Source organism: Camelus ferus, chromosome 8 (genome assembly GCF_009834535.1).
Source record: "Camelus ferus isolate YT-003-E chromosome 8, BCGSAC_Cfer_1.0, whole genome shotgun sequence".
Taxonomy (NCBI): Eukaryota; Metazoa; Chordata; class Mammalia; order Artiodactyla; family Camelidae; genus Camelus; species Camelus ferus.
Genome location: NC_045703.1, coordinates 60,144,893 through 60,170,896, shown reverse-complemented (window position 1 = coordinate 60,170,896; position 26,004 = coordinate 60,144,893). Strand labels below are relative to the sequence as shown.

The 26,004-nt window shown below is 43.7% G+C and overlaps 1 protein-coding gene across 1 annotated transcript in view; it reads right to left on the bottom strand.

The window, feature by feature from the left end:
• Positions 1–12,509: 12,509 nt before the first annotated feature.
• PPP1R14C (protein phosphatase 1 regulatory inhibitor subunit 14C) overlaps positions 12,510–26,004 on the bottom strand; it is a 78,925-nt gene continuing 65,430 nt past the window's right edge. Inside the window, exon 4 of the mRNA XM_032485154.1 lies at positions 12,510–14,115. Coding sequence (XP_032341045.1) covers positions 14,041–14,115 — 75 coding nt within the window. The 3' untranslated portion in view covers positions 12,510–14,040. The remainder of the gene's footprint in view (positions 14,116–26,004) is intronic.

The following is a 26,004-nucleotide window of genomic DNA, read 5'->3' as shown; positions in this document are numbered from 1 at the left end:
GAGAAGGTATTTTGTAGATGTGGTTAGTTTCTGTGATCAATGGACGGTTGGTCAGGAGATTAAGCTTGATAATGTCGGTGGGCCCTATTCAATCAGTTCAAGACTTTATGAACAAAAACTGAAGTTTCCCAGAGAAGAGAAATTCTGCCCCAAAACTACAGCATTAACTCTTTCCTGAGTTCCAGCCTGCCAGTTCCCCCCATAGATTTTATATTTGCCAGGCCCTACAATCACATAAGACAATCCTTAAGATAATAACGATATAATAATATTATTATAATATATATAATTCTGCAATTAAAAAATAAATTGTATGCATGCACACATATACACATATGCATTCGGAGGGGTACATGCACATGTGTATATGTATGTGTGTATTCTGTTGGGTCTGTTTCTCTGGAGAACCCTGAGGAAACAACAGTCTAGTTGGAAATCACAAGGTTAAGAGTTGAAGATTTGGGTCTGAATCCCAGATCCATCCCATCTCAGCTCTGAAAACTTCAGAAATTTCTAAAAGACCAAAAAATTATCTTCAGAAACTCTCTTCAAACTTTAAATTCCTCATCTATAAACTGACAATTTAAAATATTTTTGATTAATAGTATTTGCCTCACCTACTTCATAGAGTTGATGTGAGTATCAAATAGCACAGATGAAAGCATGTTTCAAACAACCAAATGCCACTCCAGGATTGGTTACTAAATTCCAACGGCATATTTCTTACAGACGATAGATGACTCTTTTTCTTTCTGATTTTGCACAAAGTGGGACACTAACAAGGCGGTGCTGAGCATCAGAAGGGATGAGCAAGGATGGGGGCTGGAGGTCACACGGAGTCAGTTCAAGGCGGTGATCAGTACGGCAGCGCCGGGGCTGTCCGTGCAGGGGCGCCGTGAGGACATAGGCAGGCAGGCTGGACTGGGAAGCTCACTGTTGGCATGGAGACAGAGGAAAGAAGGTATTTTCCATCAGCCCTGCAATTTTCTTAGGAGACGCGTGACCAGGAAAACCAACAGGCACTGTGGCCGCATCGAGCTGTGCAGGGACTGCTGCCTGCAGATTTGAGAGCTTAGGCCTGGATGTCCCTGAGCTCCAGCTGAGCAGCCCTCTGTGATTTGAGAGGTGGGGAAGACCCCCTCAACATACCACAGGCTTTCAGAGGTGTACAGCCATTGCCTGCATTAAGAGCGATGTCCCCTGGGAGAGGTGCCACCTGGCTGGTGCCTCCTTGTAGGTTAGCAGACTTGAGAAAGGCAACAGAGATGGAGCGCAGAATGCCGGGGACCCAAGGGAGTGTGTGTTTGTGAGCGAGACATCCTGTGCTCTGCCCGCAGGAAGGTGTGAAGCCAGCTGCCAAACTGCCCCGCAGCACCCCCGTCACTGTGTCTGGGACGCCCTGCAGTTAGCTCCCTGTCTACCCAACACAGAGGCCAAGCTATTGCTTTGGTTGAGTTCCTCCGGGAGCCTCCTGGTGACTTGCCTTACAGAGCGCTCAGCAGTCACCATCTCAGGTGTTTGGAAAACAGCCTTCACCCACCCCCTTCTCTTCACTCGTCTTTAAGCCAATGACATCAAAAGCCAAAGGACACCACACCTGGAGGGCCACAGGGCCACTCAGTGTTTCCTCAGTCTTCCCCGTTTTATCCAGGCCAACAAAGTAATTTTGAGAACAAAATGCTTTCTTCTCAAATCCAACAGACCCACCCCATATTCCTCTAATATTACAGTGCTCACTTAAAAAGCGTCAAGTGTGACGGGGATGAGCTTGTTCAAAGCCCTGCAGCCTGTGGTCTGGAATTTCCCCATTTTCTCAACACTCCTTACCACACATTTTTCATTACAAATATTGATTTCATATTCACCCCCTCAACACTTGTCATATTTTCCTTTTGTATTTTCAAGACTGTTCTGTGTTAATGTTTTCTTTTTTTTTCCGGGATTACCTCCATTCCCCATATGTTTTCCCCCTAGATAATCATAAAAATTAAAAGCCTTCATTAGCATGCACCATTAAGTGTGCCAAGTAATTCAAGCACATTTATGGCTCTGCGTCCAGTGAACACTGCCTGTCCCCTTGGTCCCCAAGCAACGTCTGTTCTGGAGCCCCAACTCCTAGAGGCGGGATATATTCCCACCCTGTACTGCCTGCCCGGGCCACATGCTGGTTTCTAGAAGTCAGATAAGCCTCATTCCGTAAGGATTTCATAGAGGAAGAGTGACTCTGGCACTCTGCTTTTCAAATGTAATTGATGAACGTTTGAATTCAAGAAGTTCTTGTAGGAGCCATAAAACATGCAAGCAGCATATCGGAAGGAAGGAAGGAAGGAAGTCATAGATTATCAGGATTAAGGGGAAATGACAGATTTTGTAGCTCTCCAAAATCATCTCAGAGCATTTGACAGTATCTAGTAGGTTCAGAGACATAGGTCGCTTCATCAAGGGGCATAAAGAAGGCTTCACTTTTATCTATGTTTCACTTCTTAAGTTTAATGACAAGAACTACGTAGATGATAGGTAGATACAGAAATGTATACAGATGTAGATACATGGAGATATTTCAATATGGTTCCTCAGATTTTTTGTACTCTAGAAATATTTTATTACAATGATTTCTTTTTAAATCACTGCTCAGTAATTTAAAGCTCTTAATCAATATTCCAGGAAGCTGAAATTTTTAAGGGTCAGTGCATGGATCACATGAAAGAAATGCCACATTTTCTGGTCCCTTTTTAGATTAATTTATCAAGTGATGAGGATTTGAAATGACTTTTTCTAATCATTTTAGGGGGCAGTGTCAGCTGGGTCAGTGCTTGATTAAGGAGGCCCCTCACCCCTTCCCCCTAGAAGTCCTTTCACATCTTGGTTTTTCTGGCCAAAGGAGGGAACATTACTTCCATAAGCTTCTTTCTGAAAGTAGCAAGAAATTCTGGTTAACATCTTTATTAAATACATAGACAGGTGGAGAATGATTCGGGGAAGAGCCAGGAATGAAAGTCAGCAGGGAAGCGATAGGCGGGGGTGGGGTGCGGGGTTAAGACACAAAGCAGACTGTGGCCTTGGCTGGGGCGACAACAAAGACACCCTGGGAAAGGAAAAGAATGCAGCCTAAGGCAGCCGGGGAAGAAATTGTACAGATGATGCTTTCAGAGAGAACGAAACAGATTGGAGCTGCCAGAGCACCCTGAGACCTGAAAATAAAACCTCGAGGCCAGGAGGAAGGATTCTGCTAATTGGAGTGTATAATTTAAGAGGTGAACACAGCACAAAGCCCTAGAGGGGCTGACTGCAGGTTTAATTAAAGATGATTTTCCATAACCTTGTCCTTGATAAAAAAAAAACATCAGCCCTGAGAAATGCTGGGGGAAAAAATATGTGCGCCTTGTTAGATGGATTTCTCCTCCTTTGAACCTTAGGCGTGGAGGGCCGTTTTTCCACCTAAACTTCAGCCCGCAGGGATGGCTTTAGATTTAGGATACTTGCTGAACTGCCACCTTCACCCCCAGCCAACTATAACCCCAAGAGGAAGAAATGATACAAACACATTTCAGTACTGAAAAAGAGAAAGGATATTACACAGACAACAAAGATCAAAAGTTTTTTCAGGTCCTCCAAGCTTCTCACTATGGAATCGGAGAGCTTGAGAACTGTAGGGTGCAGACATCTGTCCGTCATGGGCAGGGGCTCTGGTCTTGCTTCTGGAGACACCTGACTGAGGCCTTGCAGACTTAAGGTGTGCAGTCAACTCCACTGGACTTGCCTGGCTTCACACTTGCAGTTGAGCAGGGTCAGATCAACAATGGGAACAGATTAAGAAGGACGAGGTGGGAGAAAAAGCAAGGGCCTTAAGGGTGGTGATTATCATCCTTTAAACTGAAAATGAGCAAGAGTGCTCTAGGTAACTACATGCAGGATCTCCCTAATTCTGCAAGAGTAAGAAGGCGCTGCATGGTTATGTAGGCTTATATACATATAAAATCTAATCCTGTTCTCTTCCCACGTTACAGGTAAAGAAAGCAAGGGGCAGACACAAATCAGCAAAAGACAGGAAGCAGCAGAGCTGGGGCTAGTGTGCAGGGCTGATTCCAAGCCCAATGCGATTGATTGTTTGATTCACTGATTGGCAGCCACTTTGCAGCTCCTCAAGCTTCCAGTCTAACGAGCAGGCTGCCCTGCTTCTGGTAGGTCTGATCTTTCACATTCATTGTTTATTTGCTCCTTTCTACTCTATGAGATAATTAAGGCAAATAATTCTTAATTTTACAGATGAGGAGACTAAAGTCCAGAAAGAACCACTTGCCCAAAGACAGCAGGCTGGGCTGTGACAGATCCAAGGGCTCTCTTCACTCCTGCGACTTCCTAGAGGCCACCGAGGCCCACAGTGCACCTGATCCTGGTGAAGACCATACGTGCCCCATCCATCCCCTTGCAAGCCTCAGCCCCGCAGTCCCTTAGGTATTGTTCTGAGCCAGATCTTTCTCTACAATGTTCGTCTTGTATGAAGTGTTCTGTGGAGGAAATATTCAGACCAATGCACTGGAATCCCAGACTCCTTCACCTGGCACCGAGGGAGGGCCTGCCTCAATGTATATTTAGATGGGAACCGAAAGATGTGATGGCCCCACACTGTCGCCAGCCCCTCACAGCCTTCACACACCCAGACCCTCCCTGCCCCCATAAGGAATCTGACAAAAGCAATAATGATTAAAGCTTAAGACCCCTAGCAGAAGTATGTGCTGGTTAACTGGAAGGAGGACGGATGTCTGATTTTGGGGCCCCCAACTAATGTGCCGAGGGGACGACAGGGGCCCAGGGGCCTCCCTCAGATGCTGAGAACTCTTCATAGTAGGTGCCTGCTAACCCACCTCTCACGATAATCTAAGCTTGCTTCCTATAGGATTCTTTCTTCTAAAGTGAGCTGCACTACAGCTTGGCCTCAGGGCCCCCATTTAAAATGAAAGAGAGAGAGCAGAGGCCACAGGTTTTATTTTTAAAACCTGAAATGCAGTACGTGGAAAAGCGACATCCACCCCCGGGGAGACCAGCTCCTCCCCCTCCCAGACCAGCCCCCCCCCCCCGAGACCAGCCCCTCCGCTCCCCAGGGAGACCAGCCCCCCCACTCGAGGAGACCAGCCCCCCACCAGGGAGACCAGCTCCCCGCCTCTGGGGAGACCAGCCCCTCTGACCGCTGCAGGTGGTTTAAAAGATCTTGTGGAGCCTTGGGTGGAAAACCAGGGCAGCTTCCAAACTCAGCCCATCCCATATAAGCATCTGACCAGTTAGTCATGAAACACTCTTTCCTGATCCATGGCAGACGTTAACGTTTACTTTCCCAGCAACCAATAACTAACCCCCAAGGACTTTTCACTACAACTCTGACAACACAAAACTAATGGTGCCCTTAGTAATGAAGTTAGTATCTGAGGGAGTTGACTGGATTGATGATTGGTTCTGCTAACTAAAAACTGGCCCTGGCCATCTGCCTCTACAAAGACTGGATCCTGTTGGCACTTGCCATCTACCCCTGCTTGGATTACATCACGGGCCGCCGCAGCCGCTGACCTCCAACACTCCCTGAAAGGAGTCCAAGGAGGAGATCAGGAATGAGGTGCTCTGTGCTCTGGGAAAACTGGCTAAACAGGCCTTCAGATAGTTAGATATTTTCAGGAGAAGAGTTTATGAGCCCCAATTCTTGCGTCTCCTCATACCTAGAAAAGCACTAAAATCGTTAATGGTGACATCTGCCCCTTGTGACCAGCGGCAGCCTCTGCCTAAACGTGTGCCGGACTGCACGTCCCCCCTCCACTGAAGTCATATATAAAACTGAGCTCTCCCCCTGCTTCTAGGGAACAGTTTCTCAGAGCTATCTGGGATGCTGTCTCCCAGGCTACAGTCCTAATTTTGCCCCAAATAAAACTTAACCCACAACTCTCACGTTGGGTGATTTTATTTCAGTTGACAATTATGATGTGAAAACACCTTCATTTCTGCTTGTTTTTCCCTGGACAATCATCAGTGAATGAATGTTAAGTTTGGTATGTGTTGTTGGCAATAAAATGGGAATTTCAGCTCTTACAGGGTTTCTGCCTTGAGGCTCTGGAGCTCATAAGAAGTACGGCTTTGTCTGGTCCATCCTATGGATGGATGAGTCATTCTTGATTTCAGATGCTGGAAGGGTGAGGGACTATTTAAGCCAGGGCAACTTCTATTCCAAACATTAAATGTGCAGCCTGCTCGTATAACGGCATTAAGGAGTGTCTTTCCTGTTTCCCCCACATAAAGATCATAAATTACGAAGCAACACTTTGGATTAAATGAGACTCAAGATAAAGCATAAGCAAAAAGAGCAATTAAGGGCTTACTTCTCCCTAGAAATTATAAAATATTTCATGGAATTTAAATTCCCAGCCCAAATATAACACAACAGCTTGCTTTCTTTGCACACGTATGAAACAACAGGAGAACGTACAAAAAATGCGTTTGTCGAGAGACAAGGTGTCATTCTTATCTTTCCTTCCCTCATTTTTTTCCCAGGGACAGGATGTCAAAGTGTGAACCATTCTTCCACTCCTTGCTCAGTTGTATTCACAGACAGTATTCACATGTGTGTCTTCGTGTGCTTGCTTGTTGGATAATCTGAACAAAATGCTGGAAGGGGATTGGGGGGAAGGATAGGTATTTCTCCAGGTGTTCTGTCCACACCTGCTGTGCACAGATTAGGCAAGGGGTGTTGGCAACTGAAGCAGACTTGTGAAACAGAGCCTGTTGGAGGTAAATCTACACCAAAGGCCTGTGGTCACCAGAACCTGTAGACAGAACACATCACAAGAAGCAGAAGAGGAAAGGGACATGGAACCCACCTCCTGAACCAGCCAGTTTGTGTGGAAAGTTGGGGGTGGGGCAAGGGACTAGCCCCATTCTGGGCTTCCCTGCAGGGCAGGCTGCTACTTGCTGCAGAAGCAGCATCTCAGGGAGAAGCTATTATTCATGGAAGGAATTCAGCAAAATGGAACATATGAGTACGAGGTGAGAACAAAAGAGATCAGGAAATTGGATCAGGGAGGTCTGAGGCCGAGGAGGGGAGGCTGGGCTTGTCCCCAGGTATTCTGGGGCACCTGGCAACCTGTGGGGCTGCCACCTCCAAAGTTCGGGCCCTGGTTCTTCAGCTGTTCGAGGTATGGACATTTTGGGAACCTGATGATAACACAGACCCTCTCCTCCCCAAAATATTCTCTCTCTCTTACAAAGTTTTAGAGATTTTGAGGACCTCCTTAAGCCTACATGAGCTGTAACTTTAAGGTCTCCTAGGTTAAAAACACAGGCGGGAAATTCTCAGCTCTAAAAGGAGAACATGTTTTGAAACAGAAAATAAGATTCAGGGCGGTGGGGGGACTATGCTTTTTTTTTTTTTAACAGTTTCGGAGGTTTTGTTCAACTCCTCACCCATCACCAGTTTCAGAAAGAGGTGATTCGCTAAGATTCTGTTAAAGAGATACAAGCCTACACTGTAGATTGTACATTTTGGTTCCCCATATTGGGATGACAGCTAAAAAGAGCGAAGTGCTGTGCTGAGTGCTATAAAAATGTATTTTTTTAAAAAGATAAATTGTCTTATTCGTCCCATAATCCATAACAATTGGAAAGGGGTTTGAGTCAGTACTGGCCCCTTTTAAGAAACCAATCCACTCCAGGAGTAACTTTCTACTACTAACCATAGGAAAACCAAACAGTACACCACTTACCCTCAAGCAACTAGTGACCCTGAGGGGCGTTGTCAGGTTACACTTTTAATGGACTGCTTTGTGATCTGGGGGCGCCAGATATTCATTCCATGAGTTCATTTTCCTATTTTGGGGTTCAGTGACCACTGGGTGGATTGTGACCCTGCAAATAAATTATGATCGTAAAACTACTTTTGGAGTTTAATTTGGGAACTTGAAAATTTCAGGTGATAATATGCTGTGCACATCATTTAGGCACATATTTTAAAGAGGAAGATGCAAGGCAAGAACTGCCATTTGCTTGTCTTCTCTGCCTCACTCTAAAGTGTCATTTTTTTGTAAATTAGGTACATTTCGCTAATTGACCCATTTTCCCTGATCTCCCACGGGCAGCATCCCCCTTTTGTGAACAAGGAGGAAGATAGGAATTGACTTTTGGGAAAGTAAATTCTGTCCACAGAACGATCATTTCCTGACATGAAGTCTCTTCAAAGAAAACTTCTGACCCTGCCTAGTTGAAAGTGATGGGTTAAATTAGGGTTGAAAACAAAACAAAACAAGAAAGCTCTGCTCTGCTGTTTATAAGAATGATGCAAGTCATGCTCAAAGAGATCCACAAGACTACCGTTGTCAACACTTGGGCAGGGAAGAGACTTGACCCTACTTCCAAGCTGACAAGTTAGCCTGTCACAGCGTCATGGACTCACCAGAGACCTGACAATCCCTGGTCAGAGAGAAAGGACAGCTCATCACCCACAGCAGTAGTGACAGCCAGTGTAGCGGCATTTTTGAGGGGGTGATTTTGCAAGTCCCAGTTCTCACAGGGGATTGCAAAGAAGGCTGAGTGACAATGGCACTTGCAGAGGGTTGCACTATGGGAGAGAGAACCTGAACGGAGGGAACCCACATCTTTCATAATGTGCTGTAAGTTCGCCTGCTTTTTGCTCTAGGGGGAGAAATTATCTCTATCCTCCAAGACTGCTGTACATACAAACATACTTGGAAACAGTTGTCCAAAGCCAAGTCAGTGTCTGCTCAGAAACATGAGAGACCTATGTAGAACTGCCCCCCAATAACACTGAATGTATATATATACAATCAAGTCTACATAGCACTGACATTAAAAGTGCACTTTTTTTAACCCTTTATGCTTGATAGGACTTCCTGCCTCTAGAATCCACCAGAACAAGATGAACCCAAGCCAGCAAGGTTATTTAATACCCTACTTGATATACCATTTAATACCGTAATCCCTGAAACTGAAGAAAATATGAACCAGAGATAAATCTGGTCTTATTAATCTAATGGCCCCAATAAAAGCCCCAGAAAACCAGACTTCCAGGACCTTAATTCGCGGTCGGTCTAATATCAGTGCTCCATTGAGATGCCTGTCTGGTGTGCTGTGGTGGGAACACCCACACAGCCAAGACAGATGGAGAACAATCCAGTCTTACACAAACAACTCACCCCCAGGCAAGAGACACCATGGTGGCTCAGAACACTTCAGTGAAGCATTTCCAGCCCTTGTGTCTGAGTGGGGGTGGAAGGGAAGTCCAGGAAGTCCAGATCATTCTCTCTCACACAGAGAAGACTGAGAAGCCATCTGAGTTTCCACAGGCAAATTACAAACACTCAGTAAGTTACACCCCAGATCCCAAAGGGAATGGCGTGAGCTCTTAGGCATGAACTCTCCAGGATCATTTGGGTTGATCCTGGAGAGTTCATGGAAGAAGGAAGAAGACACAGCAGTGGGGAAAATCACTGGTATCTCTGTCTGTGTCCAATTTGAAAATGGCTTCCCCAAAGTTTCAATTACCAAATAAACTGAGTTCTTTTGTGTTTTTAGACAGACCACAGACAAAAGGTCCCCTCCCACAGGATTTCCCCACCATGTCATCTTAGATCATTTATACCATCAAAGGGTCCTGCGGCTAGTGCCTGAAGCAGGGGTGGAAGGAGGAGGCTGACAGGGCCAGCAAGAAACTCCCCCAAAGTGCCTGCACTCAGGGAAGGGCCCCGAGAAGCTGAGGGAATCCCCAACATGTGCAAAGGAAAAAATGAGGTGGGTGTGGGGGGTGTCCATCAGCAGTGGGGCCTGCCTTTCCCTGAGCAATCGGTCACATGCAGGGCTGGCTCTGGGCTCGGGCGTCTTGCTGAGTGACACTGGAGGGACAGCAAAAGAAATGAAAAGCTCAATCCTAGTAGACTGGGCGAGGAGCAGTGCCCAGCGCAGCACTAAGCCACAGGGCCAACACCTGCCTCCTACTTTGACCCTGGAAAGGGAAGAAGTCCCAGGTGCTCACCAACCTGCATCTCCAGGTGTGGGCTTACTGCCTGGCTGGCTATCTCCTGGCAGGGGCCGCTGCAGTCTGCTACCCTCTGTCAAATGATAGACACGACTCAGAGCTCATGTTCCCAACCATCTCGTCTTCTTGGGAAGAGTCAGGGAGAATCACACCCTCGTCTGTTGCTGATAAACTGATTCTGCACAGCACACAATCTGTTATGGGGACTCTAGGTTGGAAACAAAAATCAAGTAACTGTGTGTTGCAAGAACTGAAAACCCACATTACCCTGAGCTGCTCCTTCTCCCAATTTTGCCCTCTCAGAAAACTGATGAAAGGGTACTTCGTGCTCAGCTGCCAAGGCCAAGTCCAGGAGCGTCTCCTCAGAGGGGAGGCAAGAGCCCGAAACAGAGAAGCGGCAGCACAGAGACTGGCTGCCCCACGGCTCAGGACCGGAGAGCCCCTTGGTCCTCAGGACCTGAGGAAGGACCAGCAGGTGGCCGAGGACCACGCCAACCACAGAGCCTCACGCCCCCACCAGCAGCTCAGGGCCCCGACTCACCAGTACAGCTGCCAGCTTTCACGCCTGTGGGTGGGACTGAAAGTAACACCATGTAAGAGGCAGATAAGCCGAACGGTCAGACAATTTGGAGTGAAACAGAATTGGGTTGGAATCTCAGCTCTGTAACTGTGACCTCAGGGAAGCTAATTAACCTTTCTGAGTTGATTTCCTCATCTGTAAAATGAGGATTATGCCATCCACCTCGTAAGATTAACATCGAGATTTAATGAGATACAGCAAGTTAGCACTTAGCACAGTGATAAACAGGAACTACTATTATGATTGTTGTAAAGGGATGCCACTCCATAAAGTTTAAACTTCAACTTCCCAGTGTTCAAGCCATCACTGAGCTAGACATTGGGTCCCATGGAGTCATTCCCTTAGTGCTGTGCTTTAATTTGTCTCCAGTAGAAAATAAGGTGAGAAATAGTGAATGGGCTGACGTCATCACTGCCACCTACTGCAATAGCACAAACCTGGTGAGCAGCGGTCAGATCAGACTACACAAGAAGGACCCAGCAGCCCAGGGGCCCTCAACCCGGGGGCCTTAAAAAATGCCTAAGCTCTGCTCCTACAGATTCTGATTAAGTTGATCTGGATTAGGGTCTAGGAGTCACTTGTTTTTAAAGCTTCCCAAGTGATTCAAACATACACTTAGGTCTAAAAACGACTCTCTAAGCTAGGAAGGAAACAGCTCAGTTTTTTTTGAAGAATCTTTTATCGCATATATTCAACTGGCAAACACAGGGGGATCTCCTGGATGGGCCAAGCACAGGAGCAGATGCTTGATTTATAAGACCCAGTCCCAATCTCAAGGATCCTAGGGTCTAAGAGAAGAGACCACAGGTGAACAGATGGTAATAATACCACGGGGACGTGCTATGTCAGGGAAAACACTAGAAGCTCTGCATACGTTTAGAAGGGACCTAATCCAGCTCTCCAGACAGAGCCTGTTGCTGGAGAGGGTGTTCCAGACCGAGGCAATAGCTTTTTGCAAAGCTCTGGAGGAAAAAATATATATGAAACATTCCAGACCCCATGGAATTCTGTAGGACTGGACATCAGTCCAAGGCCAAAAGATGAAGCTGGAGAAGCAGGGAAGAGTTCTTTGTAAGGAATACAAAGGGTTTGGGTTTTAAGTAGGGGAGGGTGGCGTGATCAGAGCCGTCTTGTGGAGAGATTATTCTGGCTGCTGAGTGGAGAATCGAGAGAGAGGTGAGACTGGACACAGGGAAGCCAGCTCCAAGACGGCAGCAGCAACCGAGGCCAGACCCCACAATGAACAGGGCTGACAGGTATTAGCGGAGGAAGAGCTTGGTGACGAAGGGCATGTTGGGACAGGGATGAGGAATCAAGGAGGAGGTCCCAGCTTGTGGCCTGAGAACTCGGGGAGTCGGCGACGCCAGGCCCTGAGCAAGGGAAGGGCAGAAAGGCAGGGAGCGTGTTACGTGGTAGGATCAGAAGCCTTTGGAGGAAAAAGTTCATTCTTGTTTCATCTGAAGACCATCACTTGGACTGGTCAAGCCTTAAGAAGCCCTGCAAATTCTGTATTTTTCTGTACTTATAGGGTGCCTGGCATTCTCACAATAACTGGAATATCTGACTAATCTAAAATCTTCTTGAGGGTTTACATCAGATGGGCAAAAGGGAGTTTTAATAAAATGCAAGGTGCGTGGCCTGGGAGAGTGTGGGAACAGAAGGCCGGCAGAGCTGAGCGTGCAGAATTATTTTCTGTCTCCTTCTCTAGCTGGGAACGTGTCCTAGCTCCTTTGCTTTCACCCCCTGATCTGAAGATACCTCAGGCCAAGGACACGATCGAATACCTGAAAAGACCTGAAAATAAAAAGCCAGCTAGGCACCCTGTGCCCTTGTCTGCAGAGCATTGAACAAAGTAAAATCATCACGTCAGCGTTGTTTTGCGAGGCAAAAATGTGAGCAGAATTGTAAGCAGCTCCATTTATTCGAGTAAATAGCATGTAAATAAATCATTGGTAAACATTACAAAATTAAATACATTTTCAAAAGCTTGCCAGTATACATAAAATTCACAAACATAGTTCTTTGAAAAAATAAAATATGTTCAGAGCACCCTTGATATAAAATGCCTGACCCCTGTGCTCCGACAGGGCCACCTGGAGACACCCTGCAGTACGTGGGGTTTCTGCAGGGAGGCAGTGGGGGCCTCCCGGAGGGAAGGATGAGTTTCTACCCTGCCCTTTGACCCCGCCCACATTCATCTGAACTTTGATCCTTCTCCAAGGAGCTGGCAGACAACTGAGAGGAGCAGGGCAGGGCAGGTGCCCCAGGCTCAGCTCCAAACAAGGGGATGGGGTGCAAAATTAGGGCCAGAAGCCAGAGTCCTGACCATATGCCATAGAGGGAAGCTGGCAATGAAATCGCCACCATGCTTCCGCTTCCGAACAGCAAATGCTCCTGTATCAGCTTTCTTGGGAGGAGGTGAAGCTTTCTCCCATTTACACCCACCCATCACTCAGCTCATCTGTTCTGATCTGATGCTGCCCAGACACAGAAGTGACCAGATCTACTTCTACGGAGGAAGATACATCCTCCGCTAACTTCCTTATGACCTGCTTTCATGGAGAGAGAATAATACACACTATTTGGTTGAAAGCAGAGAATGAATTGCTACATGGTGCTTCCTTGTTCCACCGCAAAACAGCACTCAGATAGCGTGGGCGTTTCTCTAGAAATCCAAATAGTTCTTCAAATAAAAGGTTCATAAAACTTTAAAATACCACAAACAAGGCAATAAGTACATGACCTGGCAAAGCATCCTGATTAATGAAATAATACAAAGTCCATACATTAAGCCCTTGACCAAGTCCACATTTTTGTAGTGTAGCTCATTAAAATAACGGATACACTGAATTCTTTCACTTTGGTGCATAAAGTGAACATTGAAGGTCAACAGTATTTGCATGAAGAATACCTAGTGGCCTCTTGAAAACACACGTGCTGTGACCTCCAATGAAAGGATGACCACAAGTTTATTCCACTCATGTGAAATAAAACTCACATCTACATTTTAACTTAGTTGCGTGTAGATATATACAAGTACGAGAAATTCGACATCTGAGTCAAATGTACAACTTAAGAAAAAAGTATTACCAAGCTAGTTGTAAGAAAACCGTCATCCCTGTATAGTTAAGTCCTAAACATCTGATTTCTCCAAAAAGATGCTGCCTGGACCAGCCCATCCTTGCATGTCTGCCTGGTTTGGTAATTTCCGGTTGGGCTGAAACCAGAGTAATGATATCTTTGCAATTCAAATATTACACTAACAAAATCTTTTAAAACAAACAAACAAAAAATGCTCTTGAATAAATGTCTAATAGATACCACCCCCCTCCCCCAAAATAGTTGCTCATAAGGACAACTATTCTTTAATAAACGTCTTCATGAAGTCCAAATCCCTTCCTCGGTCTCCGGGGAAGTTCCACTTGTGCCAGAATTACACAGTCTTCTTCTGCGGGGGGCTCAGTTTCCTCATGCCTCTTATCCGAGAGAGCAGCTCCTTAATAAATTCCTAAAAGAAATCAGAAGAGGTTATTATGAGCTCTATTAAAATTTAGGTTCAAAATCTGCTTGAAGTCATTGATGTCAGTTGCAGTTAACCTTAGTTATGAGCTTGGCTGGACGTGTTAACCCCCACTGGTACAATACATGACGTTTTTAAATAAGTGAAAATGCTTCAACTTCACATCACCTTGCTTTCTCATTGCTGTACTCTAGAAAGAAAACCAGTGACTCATTGACATTATCTACTTGAGCCCTGAAGGCCTATGCGGTTTAGATCAGTGCTTCTCGACCTTTAATAAACCATTCACATGTGCCTACGAATCACCTGGGGAGCTTGTAGATGCTGAATGCGTAGGTCCAGTTGAGGCTGGGACGGCATTTCCAGCTGGCTGCTAAGTGATGCCAACGTTAAAGTCTCTGGAACACACCAGGAAGAACAAGACTAGACCAGTGGAGTTTTTTGGTTTTTTTTTTTTTTTTTTTTGGCTCAGTGGTTTGCTTTTTTCTTTTCAATTGACATATAATCAGTCTACAATGTTGTGTCAATTTCTGGGGTACCATATGTTTCAGTCATGCATATACATGCGTATGTACCTTTTCATATTCTTTTTCATTAGAGGTTACTATATGATATTGAATAAAGTTCCTTGTGCTCTACGGTATATACTTGTTGTATATCTATTTTATATATAGTAGTTAGTATCTGCAAATCTCGAACTCCCTATTTATCCTTTCCCACTCCTTATCCTCCTCCCCCACCATAACCACAAGATTATTTTCTAAGTCTGTTCTTAAATCTGAGTGTGCATCAGAAGCACAGGGTAAGGTTGGGGCGCAGGGGGCTTATTAAATAAACCACAGAGTGCTGGGCCCACCCCTAGAGTTTCTGATTCAGTAGGTCTCGGGTGTGGCCTAAGAATTTGCATATCTAACAAGCTCCCAAGTGGCACCTATGCTGCTGGTCCCAGGATCTTACTGAGAACCACTAGCCTAGATCCCAATGGGAGTCTCTTGACTTTTTTGACTGCAAATCATAGTTTGAAAAGAAAAACAAAACACATTTCTCATTTACAACTGAGTACATACAAAAGCACACCTGAAATAAAACCTTAAAGAATGAATACTTAATATATGCCATGCTCCCAGTCTTTTCTATCTTGTTCCAATTTCATTTAAAAGGTGACGCTGGGGAGACCCACTAAAATGATTTCATGACTCTCCATGGATGAGAACCCAAGGACTGAAGGACCATCTAGAATGCTTCCCACTTTACTCCATCAGGAATCTTTCATTGTTGTCTCCTGTATTAAAGTTTCTGGCTACCAAATAAGTCACACTTAGATAAAAATTACTTTGTCCTCCTTTATTATATTTGTTAAAGCAAAGTTGACAGCCAGTTAGACTTTCTGATCAGCAAGTGACAGCCAGTGAATGTCAGCTCTGGGCACATCAGGGACATCCCAGAACAAAAACACTAAGAAGCCTTACCTCTCTGCTACGGTCTCCCGAAAAGCAGATCTGAGACAGTCTGCCCTACCAACTACAACCCCTAAGTCACAGCTCCCAGCCCACATGATCCTGGTGCTACCCTCCAGCTCTGAAACACAGTAAGCTTAAATAGCTAATATTTTATTAGCCACCACAATTTCCTTTTTCAATAATCCTTTTGCTACTATAAAAGTAATGTGCTTTTTCCAGAAAGACTAGAAAATACAAACCAGCAACAATTACTCCTCAGAATGAACCACTGTTAATGTATTTTCTTCTATGCAAATTATCTTTACCTAATTGAGATCATACTGTATAACTGTACTCTTTTTTTTTTTCACTTAGCATTATGTCAAAACTTTTCCCCACAACATTAAACAGTCTTTTAAAAAATTAATTTTATGATTATACGATCCTTTATTGTATGGATGTTCTACAAGCTGCTTAATATCCACATCACTGGATATGTGGTTGGTGCTTGGCTTTTCAAAATTATAAACAATGCCGCAATTAACATCTCTGTGCATAAATCTTGGTCTGCAATTTGGATTATTCCCTTTGAAGAGCTATCCAGAGGTGGGTCAAAGGACACAAACATTTTAATCACCACCATTTCTGAACTTGGACAGAACGGAATACATGTGAAGTAAGATCATGTCATGTTTTAGTTTTCTGAACGCCGTTTTACCTAATTTAAGGATCTTCTAGGATGAATAATGCCAAATTTCCCCACTTATATTTTTTCCACTTACATTCAGTTTTCTTCTTATAAAGTTAAATGCATTTCCTGTTACCCCCTTTCCTGTGTGGTTTAAACAACATAATAGGATGCTGCACACACAGTTTCAATTTCATTGTTTTTGGAATCTGTTACTCACTCAAATGACTGCTGTGAAAGGTTTCACCATCTGGGTGCAGATTCCTTTTCTTTTTTTTTTTTTTTTCTGAAGCAAAGATCAAAAATCAGAAACCCTATCATTTATCTTAACTCTGGTAATTTTCTGCACTATTTTAATAACATTTTTCATAAAGACCATTGTAAAAGTTAAGATTAAAATCACACCAGGAATGATGTACCCTAAACTACATACCCTTTCCTCTTCAAGTTAAAAGTAATTTGGTAATTTAAATCAAATTCAAATTCTCTCAGAAAGTTAGTCATGCTGTACATAAAGCTCAGTGATTAAAAGTTTAATTAAATAATTCCTCTTGTATTGATGATATACAGACATTAGCAAAAAACTCTAATTTTAAATTTTATCTTAATGCAATTTATGTATCTGTAACTTAATATACTATATTGTACATATTTTAAAACATTCATAAAATTTGCTTAATGAGATGCTCAGTTGAGTAAGTCAAAGAACAGCAAGACTAATATTTATTCTCCAGACAGAAACTTGACAATACCACTTGCACAGAAGGATTCTGTTGATTACAGATGATTCTCTAATAAGATTCAAGAATGTCTAATCAAAAATACTGACTGATGGCTCTTGGCTTATATTTCTCAAAAGTGCTTTATAAAAAGAACAACATATCTCATTTACTTCCAAAACAGGTCACTCACACTTGGGCTGGGGACACTAATTTAGTCAGGGAAGGGCTGTCCCTTTGGAGGAAATGACATCTGAGTCGAGACCTGAACTAACAAAGAGAGGCTACCTTGGAGAAGCTCTGGGGGTCTGGGTCATGGCACGTGCGCAGAGTCATTGCAGAGAAACAAGCAAGGAAGTGGGTGTTCCTGGCAAGGCCAAGATGAGCATGATGGGCACCATGCTGGAGGTGCGAGGGCCAGCTCACCAGGGCCCTGTAGGCCACAGTGAGGCCATGAGGGTGCATCTTCGGTGTAATGGAAAACCACTGGAGGCTTTTAAGTAGGGAAGCAGCATCCTCTGATTTGGGTTATTGAACGATCCCTCTGGCTACTGTGTGGAGAATGAGTTTTATAAAGACAAGAGTGAGAGAGAGATCAGCTTGGAGCTGTTGCAGTGGTCCAGGCAAGGGATGCTGGTGGCTTAGAGAAACCAAGGTGGAAATAAATGGGTAGATTTGGGATCCACTTCAGAGACAGAGCCAACAAGCCTTGCTGCTGGACTGAAAGTGGGAGTAGGGTGCAGCGGCGGGGCAGGGACAGGAAAAAAGGAAATTAAAGTCACTGCTTCTTAGCAGAAAAACACTGGAAGAAAGGTACCACTATTTCCTGAGATGGGGGATAACTTGAAGGAACAAAGTAAGTTTACAGACTTGAGTTACCTACTGGGTATCTAAGGGTAAATGTCAAGAAGTCAGATAAACATAACTTCAGGTCTCAGCTCATGGCAGAAAACATAAATATGGGCATCAGTGGCTTTCAACTAAAAGCAAAACAAGAAATCCTAAAAATCTCCATGTGATCTATACATGGTCATAGTAACCTAGCACACAGAGATGCAAGAAGGAAACAAAAGTTTCACGTAAAAACATAACTTTTACTATATATAAAGTATTTTCTATTCTATTTTATTTTGAGGAGATACAGGTCAAGACCACCTAATGGTTACCACCCACAGTTTGTAAACACCATGATCTAGACCCAGACTATTCAATAAAGTAGCTCCTAACCACACACACAGCTACTTAAATTTAAATTAATGGGCACATCTTCTGTCAGATTTATTCCTAAGTATTTAATATTGTTGATGTTATAGTAAATGGTATGCTTTTATTTCAATTTCTGATTGTTTATTGCTAGTATATAGAAATACAGTAGATTTTTTAAATATTTCTCTTATATTCTGCAAGCTTGCTGAACTAACTTTTTTGTATACTCTATTGGATTTTATACATAGACAATCATGTTGTCCGTGAATAAAGACAGTTTCACTTCTTCCTTTCCAATTTGGATGCCTTTTACGTCTTTTCCTTGCTTAATGATACTGGTTAAAAACTCCAATACAATGTTGAATAAAAGTGGTGAGAGTGGTCATCCTGACCATGTTCCTGATGTCAGGGGAGAGTTTTAGTCTTTCACCACTAAGTATGTTACCTGTATTTTTCAAAGATATGCTTATCAAGAGTATCTTCACACATTCCCTTCTATTCCTAATGGGCTGAGAGTTTTTACCAAATACTGGATTTTGTTAAATGATTTTTCTGCATCTATTGACATATTGATATCATATATGATCATAGAGTTTTTCTTTTCCTGAAAAGAAAAGACTCTTAATATGGTGCATTACATTGATTTTCAAATGTTAAACCTACCTTGCATTCTTGGGATAAACCTCGCCTGACCGTGATGTTTTGTTCTCTTTTATATATTGTTGAAATCAATTTGTTAAAAATTCACTTCAGATTTTTTTACATCTATATTCATGTCAGATACTTGTCTATACAGTTCTTTTCTTGTGATGTCTTTGGTTTTAGCATTAAAGTAATTCTGGCCTCACAGAATCAGTTGGGAAGTGTTCCTTCCTTTTCAAGTTTCTGGAAGACTTTGTGTGGAGTTGATACGATTTTTTCCCTAAATGTCTGGTAAAATTCTCCCATGAGGTCATCTGAGCCTGGATTTGTTTTGTTTTGTTTTGTTTTGAGGGGAGGTTTTGGCAGATTGTATCTTTCAAGAAACTAGTCTATTTCATGTAAGTTGTTGAATTTATGGGCAGGAGGTTGTCATATCTGTAGAATCTATATGATGTTATCTCTCTTATTCCTGATATGATAATTAGTCTTCCCTCTTTATTAACACTTACCAATATGGCTAGAGATTTATCAATTGCATTGATCTTTTCAAAGAATCAGCTTTTATTTTACTGATTTTCTTTATTGTTTTTCTGTTTTCTATTTCATTGATTTCTACTTTCATCTTTATTATTTCCTTTCTTCACCTTACTTTGAATTTAATTTGTTCTCCTTTTCCTATTCCTGAGGTGGATGCTGAGGTCACTTATTTGAGACCTTATCTAATGCTGACATTTACTGCTAGATAGTCACCTGCAAGCACTGCTTTAGCTTCATCTCACAAATTTTGATATGCTGGATTTTCATTTTCTTTCACTTAAAAATAGTTTCTGATTTCCCCTTTGATTTCTTCTTTGGCCCATGAGTTATTGGCCCATGAGAAATGTATGCTTTACTTTTCAAATATTTGGGGATTTTCCAGTTATCTTTTTGTTACTGATTTCTAATTTAATTCCACTGCATTCAAAGAACATATCTTATATGACTTGACTTCTTTTAAATTTGAGACTTGCTTTATGGCCGTAGAATATGTGTGTCTTGGTAAATGTTCTGTGTGCATTTACAAAGAACCAAGCTGACTTCAAGCTGGGCATTTCACCACTATCTTTATACAGTCTCCTCCCATGTAACCTGTACATGCACTGAACATGTAGAAAGAAAGGAGGAACATGAGTGGTTCCCAGATGCAGGATTTCCAAGTGAAAATGTAAGTTATTTAGGGCAATCCTTTAACCACAAAGGGTATGCTCTTTTGCGATACTCAAATAAAGGCACTCTTGACTCTCTTTTGATGTTTCAACCCCCAGCTAAAAGGATGGATGAGGATCAACAAAAATCCCTAGTGGGTTCTGTATTTGAATCTGGCACTGGTTATTCCTGATCTATAGAAAGTGAAGGAAATTAACCCTATTGAAGACCTGTGGTAGCCTCTCCACATATTACATGTTTAATCCATTGTAGTAGGTTTTATTATCTCCATTTTACAGATCAGAAAAACTGATACTTTAGTTCATTCGTCATTTGCCCAAGTCACAAAGAAAATATTTGAATCTAGGTCTCTTGATGTCAATTGAGTTCAGTAAATATGTACCAAGACTCCATCACGTGCCAGACTCTACCCTGGGTGCTGACATGCAGAAGAAGGTAGAGGTCCTGCCTAGCAGGAGCTCCCAGGCCAGCAGGGAAGGAAGACACAGAAACAGGACCTGTCAGAGTAAAGCACAAGCCACAGTGCTAAGTGAGTACAGGTGCCCCGCGGGCAGGACAGGGCACACTGTCCGGCCCAGGCCAGACACAGCTCCTGCCTCTCCCACTCTGCCTCTCACAATGGATGGCAAGTTAAAAGAAGTTCCAGGAGACTCTGAAAGATCAGAAGCTTTGCATTAACATAAGGATTACAGGATCCAGAATTGCTGCATTGGAGTGATGGTCTAGCTTCCTCTCCCTCCCTCCTGCCTCTTCCTCCTCTCCCTCTTCTAGCATTTCTTCAAGGTACACATTTTATTAGTTGAACATCTTCCACCAGTTTCTAAGACCTGGCCATTCTGGTCCATAATGTTTGAAATACTATTCCAGTAAAATGCCATAATTTTTGCCCTGACCCATCATTTCAAGACATGTAGTTTTTCAGACTGACTCAGCAGCTTTTGTCCTCAAAACACTACCTAAAAGATCCCAGGTCTGCTCCTTCAGATCTGCCTCCCAGCTCGCGTTCCTGTGGGCTGCTGTGGGCTGGGCCCAGGTAGGGGACTGAACTGCAGCTGGACAATCATCACCACATGCACTGGCTTGTAATGAGGGGGTGAAGCTCTGTGTCCCAAAGTCTGTGAATCGTAATGGTGATGCAAGAAGCAGAGAAAAGGAAGATAAATAAAGATCTTGGGTTACAGACATAGAAGAACCCTTTGAAACAAATGCCTAAAAAGATTTCAGATGGGTTTGTTCCTATATGGAAGGAGTAACCCTCTGTGCACACAGTAAGAAGCAGTGGAGCCACATGGTTAAGAGAGGGACTTGGGAGCCAGGCTGGGTTCAAATCCTTGCACATCCCTAAGGACTAATCATTTTCTCTGTGCTTCAGTTTTCCTCACCTGTAAAGTGGGAGCAATGATAATAAAACCTACCCTCCAGGTTCCTACAAGAACTAAATGAGAAAATGAATTAATACATATAATGTGCTTGGGAAAGTGCTCAGACCATAAGAAGTACTGTGTTAAGTGCTTGCTACTATCATCATCAACATCATCTCCACCATCAACATCTTCTTCACTGTCATCATCATGACCATGGAGATAATATTGATAAGAATATTTCCAGTCTGTACAAGTTCAAATCAAAATCACTAAGAAAAATGTAGCCCATCTTCCCCACCCCAGTCCCCTAGAAAAGGTGTGAAAATTAAGGCAGATGAGAAGTATGTTGTGTGACATCCAGCGAGACCATGGGCGTTCAGGTCAGGGTGTTAATGTCAGGCTATGAGCAGCACAAATGAGTTTCTTCCAAAGAAGTTGTCAGTATCACTGGCCAAGCAAACGTTTCTCCCTCCGTGGTTGTAGGCTCCCCCAGCTTCAGGCAACAGACACTACAACTGCTGAGAAAATAAATGCACTCACGCCTCTCTCATCCTGCCCAGTCCAGGACTGCAATTACCCCTGCACCTTCCCACCAGATTCCCTGCCTTTGACCTCGCCTCCCCGAGGTCTCGGCCACAGCCCAGGACCACAGTCAGCCACTCTGGTGCCAGCTCACCTGCCTGACTTTCCCTCTTGGAAGGCTAAAAATGAGTACATTCAATCCTCACATCATGAAGTGTTTGAAATGACATGAAAACGTCCCTTCAGCAACACTTCCCGTCCGCTCCCTCCCCTGGCACACACACACATGCACAGACACGCTCTCTCACACACATACACACACACACACAGTAGCAGCAGCAACCACCCACCTCGCACCTCCTTTAGCTCATCCTTTTCCTCCTTCTGACTCTGGGTCTATGAACGTGGCTTCCATCACACTGCAGGTGAAATCTTTGCCCTTCCTCCTACTAACCCTCTTCCCTTAAAACAGCGGAAAATTTCACCTCTTCAACAAACACCTTTCTAAATGACCCCGGGGACCTCAGCCCCAACCTCAGTCTGGGCACTATTTTTGTATCTGAGATGCTCTGCATTCACCTTTTATCCATGAACTCCTGTGGGGACTCTTCTTTCCCAGAGGATGCACATTTCTGTTTCATTTAGCATAGGACAGCTCTCTCACCGACTCTAAATGCCTGTCTGCGGTTCAGGTAGAGCTCATACTCATTGGGCACCTTTTATGTGACAAGCACGCTGGGCATCTTCATATAATGTGTCATTTAATCATTACAACTATCTTGTAAAATAGGCTCAGAGAGGTTTAGAGGTTTGCCCGAGGTCACTCAGCTACTGAGTGGTCAGACCAATATTCAAACTTTACTTTGATATAAAGGCATAAGACATATGGAATCACTGTCCTGGGATGGAGGGTACAATTCCTTCTCTCTGCAAGCTCTACCCAGGGTGATACATCAAAAGAAAAGTGGAGAAAGGGTTTGAAATGGAAATTCCCAGAGAAGACAACACGAACAGCCAATAAGCACATGGGGGAAAGTGTTCAACCTTACTAGCTGGCAGTCAGGAGATGGTATGTTTTCAAAAACGAGATATTATCAGATTGGTGAAAATTTTCAAGTCTGGCTGTACCAGGTCTGGGGCGGACACAAGCTGGTGCAAACATTTGAGAGCAATCCCATTTTTGGTATATTCCTTGGAGAAACTCTTGTGCACAAGGCAATAGGTTAAGAAATTATTTTATTATTGTTCACAATAATGGAAAAGTGGACACAGCCTAAGTGAGTATCAACAGTAGAGTGGATAAATGTATTACAATATATTAATACATAAGAATGTTATTGCACAGGAATGCAATAAAAATGAATAAACTAGAGCCTCCTGTAGCAACATGGACAAATCTCAGAAATCTCATGTTGGGCACAATAAGTAAGTTGAAGAAGAAAACTTGCAGCATACCATTTATATAGTTATAAAGCACCCAAGATAATCCACGTGCATACTTCACACTCCTACTTGGTTGCAAGAATCCAATCCGTCTTGACTTTCCTAGCTTGGTGCTTAACATACAGGAGGTGCTCAGCAAAGGTTTGCAAAGTAAAGAAATGTGTGTGAAGCAATTAATTCAAACAACTGCGGCATTAAAGTGAAGGAGCAGAGAGAGGGGACGTTAGAATCTTCGTATATCAATAAAGGGGACTGGAATCGTACAAAGTATCAACTGGCCCCAGCTACTGTGAAGGAAGGTTCTAGAAATGTACCTTTCAGCACTGGAACACTAGCCATCTGGGGGAGTTAGGGAAGACAAGAAGCATATGGCGGAAGGTGGGGGCCTAGGATGCTTGTGTGTGTGTGCGTGTGCATGTGTGCACACGTTCTCAAACACACACAGAAGACAGAGAGATCAAAGAAGCAATAAAAAAGAGAAGAAACATTTCCAGTGACCCCTGGAAACCTGACTTTATACGACATGCAGCCACCTGATTTACGAGATACTTCTAAGAAAGAAAGAAGCCAAAGCATGTTCCTGAGGGGTTCTGGCAGCAGCAGAGTGAAAACAGAAGGTCCCTCCTCGCTCTGGAGTTTCAGCTGTGTGACACCGTTACAGGGCATGGCCCGCGGTGGCCACGCTCTACTCAGAGCTCCGGTCCCCCGATCCCTCCTGGGCCCTGTGGCTTTCAGCTGCCACCCCCTCCCGCCCGCTCCGGCCTGTGCCAGAGGCGGCAGATGGACACACATTTTGTAATTATCACCACAGCCAGACGTCTGGGCCCCTTCCCTAGTCGCTCAAAGTGATTCATCTGTTACACTCATTGATGACACAACACTGCTTTAGTGAAGACGGCTCCGTGGGAAAGTGGGAAAAGGAGAAACCACGGTATCACGGCAAATCGCCGCCTTGAGCATGAGTAAACTGCATTTGTGCCATTCTTTCACGCATTTTGAGTCATTGACAAAGATAAACAAGATACATGGATTTTATGCAGTAGCCTTTTGATGAGAAGCATTTCCTGACATAAGGACTTTCCAAAGAAATGCTTAAAACTGCTGCTCCGTGAATGGTGTCACCGACCACAGCGATTGTGTGGATCCTGCAAGTTCCTATGAAAGGGCTCCCAGCAGAATTCTTAGTGCTCTACCTGTTTGTCCAAAACACAGCCACTGACCCCTTATACAGAGTACAGGCCGGGGCAAAGAACAGTAGGGATTCTGAAGGGTGGGGTGCATGGGGGTCAGTGACTGCCCCGTGTGCTCCTTCCTCTTTGTCACCCCAATCAATTTCCTAAAATCTCACATCCACAGGGGCCATCTGCTCCCGGTCCTGAGCCTCAGTGCCAGAACATGGCAGATCAAGTCAACTCATACACCTTTTCCATAGCTACGTGACACTTCTTCCAAAAAGCCTAACATTCAACAGACAACATGGGAATCACGCAAGTTGTGATCAGACAAGGAAAGAAGAATTTTTTAAAATTGAGGAATAACTGACATATGCCAACATATTAGTTTCAGGTGTACAACATAATGATTCAATACTCGTATATACCGCAAAAAAACATGATGGTTAAGTCGAGTTAACATCCATCACCACATACAGTTACAATTTTTTTTCTTGTGATGAAAACTTTTAAGATCTACTCTCTTAGCAACTTTCAAACATACATTACAGTATTGCTAACTATAGTCACCAGGCTCTATGAGAAGAATTTCTAGATCCAACAAGGTTTAGACACATGAGAACAAGGGAAGGGTAGGTAGCACGTATCTGTTTTCAAATGTAATGGCAACACTTGAAAACTGTTCCAAGTGGCAACATGTCCTCATCCAAAGAACCAGCTAAGCATTTAAAAATCACGCTGTGAACTTCCATCAGCTTGAATATCCAGGTCACACGGGAGGCCAAAGGGGCAGGCAGTGAATCCTCCCTGATGAACACAGCTCTGTGGGGGGCATCCTCAGCCCTGTGTGACTCTGGGATTTGCTCCCTGCAGTCACTGGCATTATTTAGCACCACAAGTGCCATCATCACTCATCACTGAAATACTTCACTTCCCCCTCTCTTTTTTTGGGGGGGTGGGGGGCGGGAGGGAGGAGTGTTTATCTTCAGAGAGGTTCGTTGGCTGACAGGGCACACCAGAACTGATCCTATTTTTCATTATCTGCAAAGAGGCTTATGAATCTGTTTTGGATAAGGGTTTGTGCCTGCTGGGCTTATAATCACTTCTGCCAACATAAATTCCTGAAGGTCTTAACTGCATCCTGGTTTCCCCTCCTTTAACTTAAAACCACTGACACCATTCTGTCCATTTATTTTCTTGACTATCTGCCATTAAAGATTAATTTGTTCTGTTGGTGAGAGCGGGCCCATTCATCTGTTTTAGAGATCCAGACCACTGCTCTTAGACTAATTTATTTTGTACCCAAATTCTAACCTTTATTTACATGCAGCAGAACAGTCCATTTGCTCTTACCAGATTCAACCTCACCAGCATTTAATTCTTCCTTCACTTACTAATGGGTTTCTCACAATTCACACACTTGCAATTCAGACAACATATAATAAAGTTCATATCAGTACTCCAACCATAGTAAAT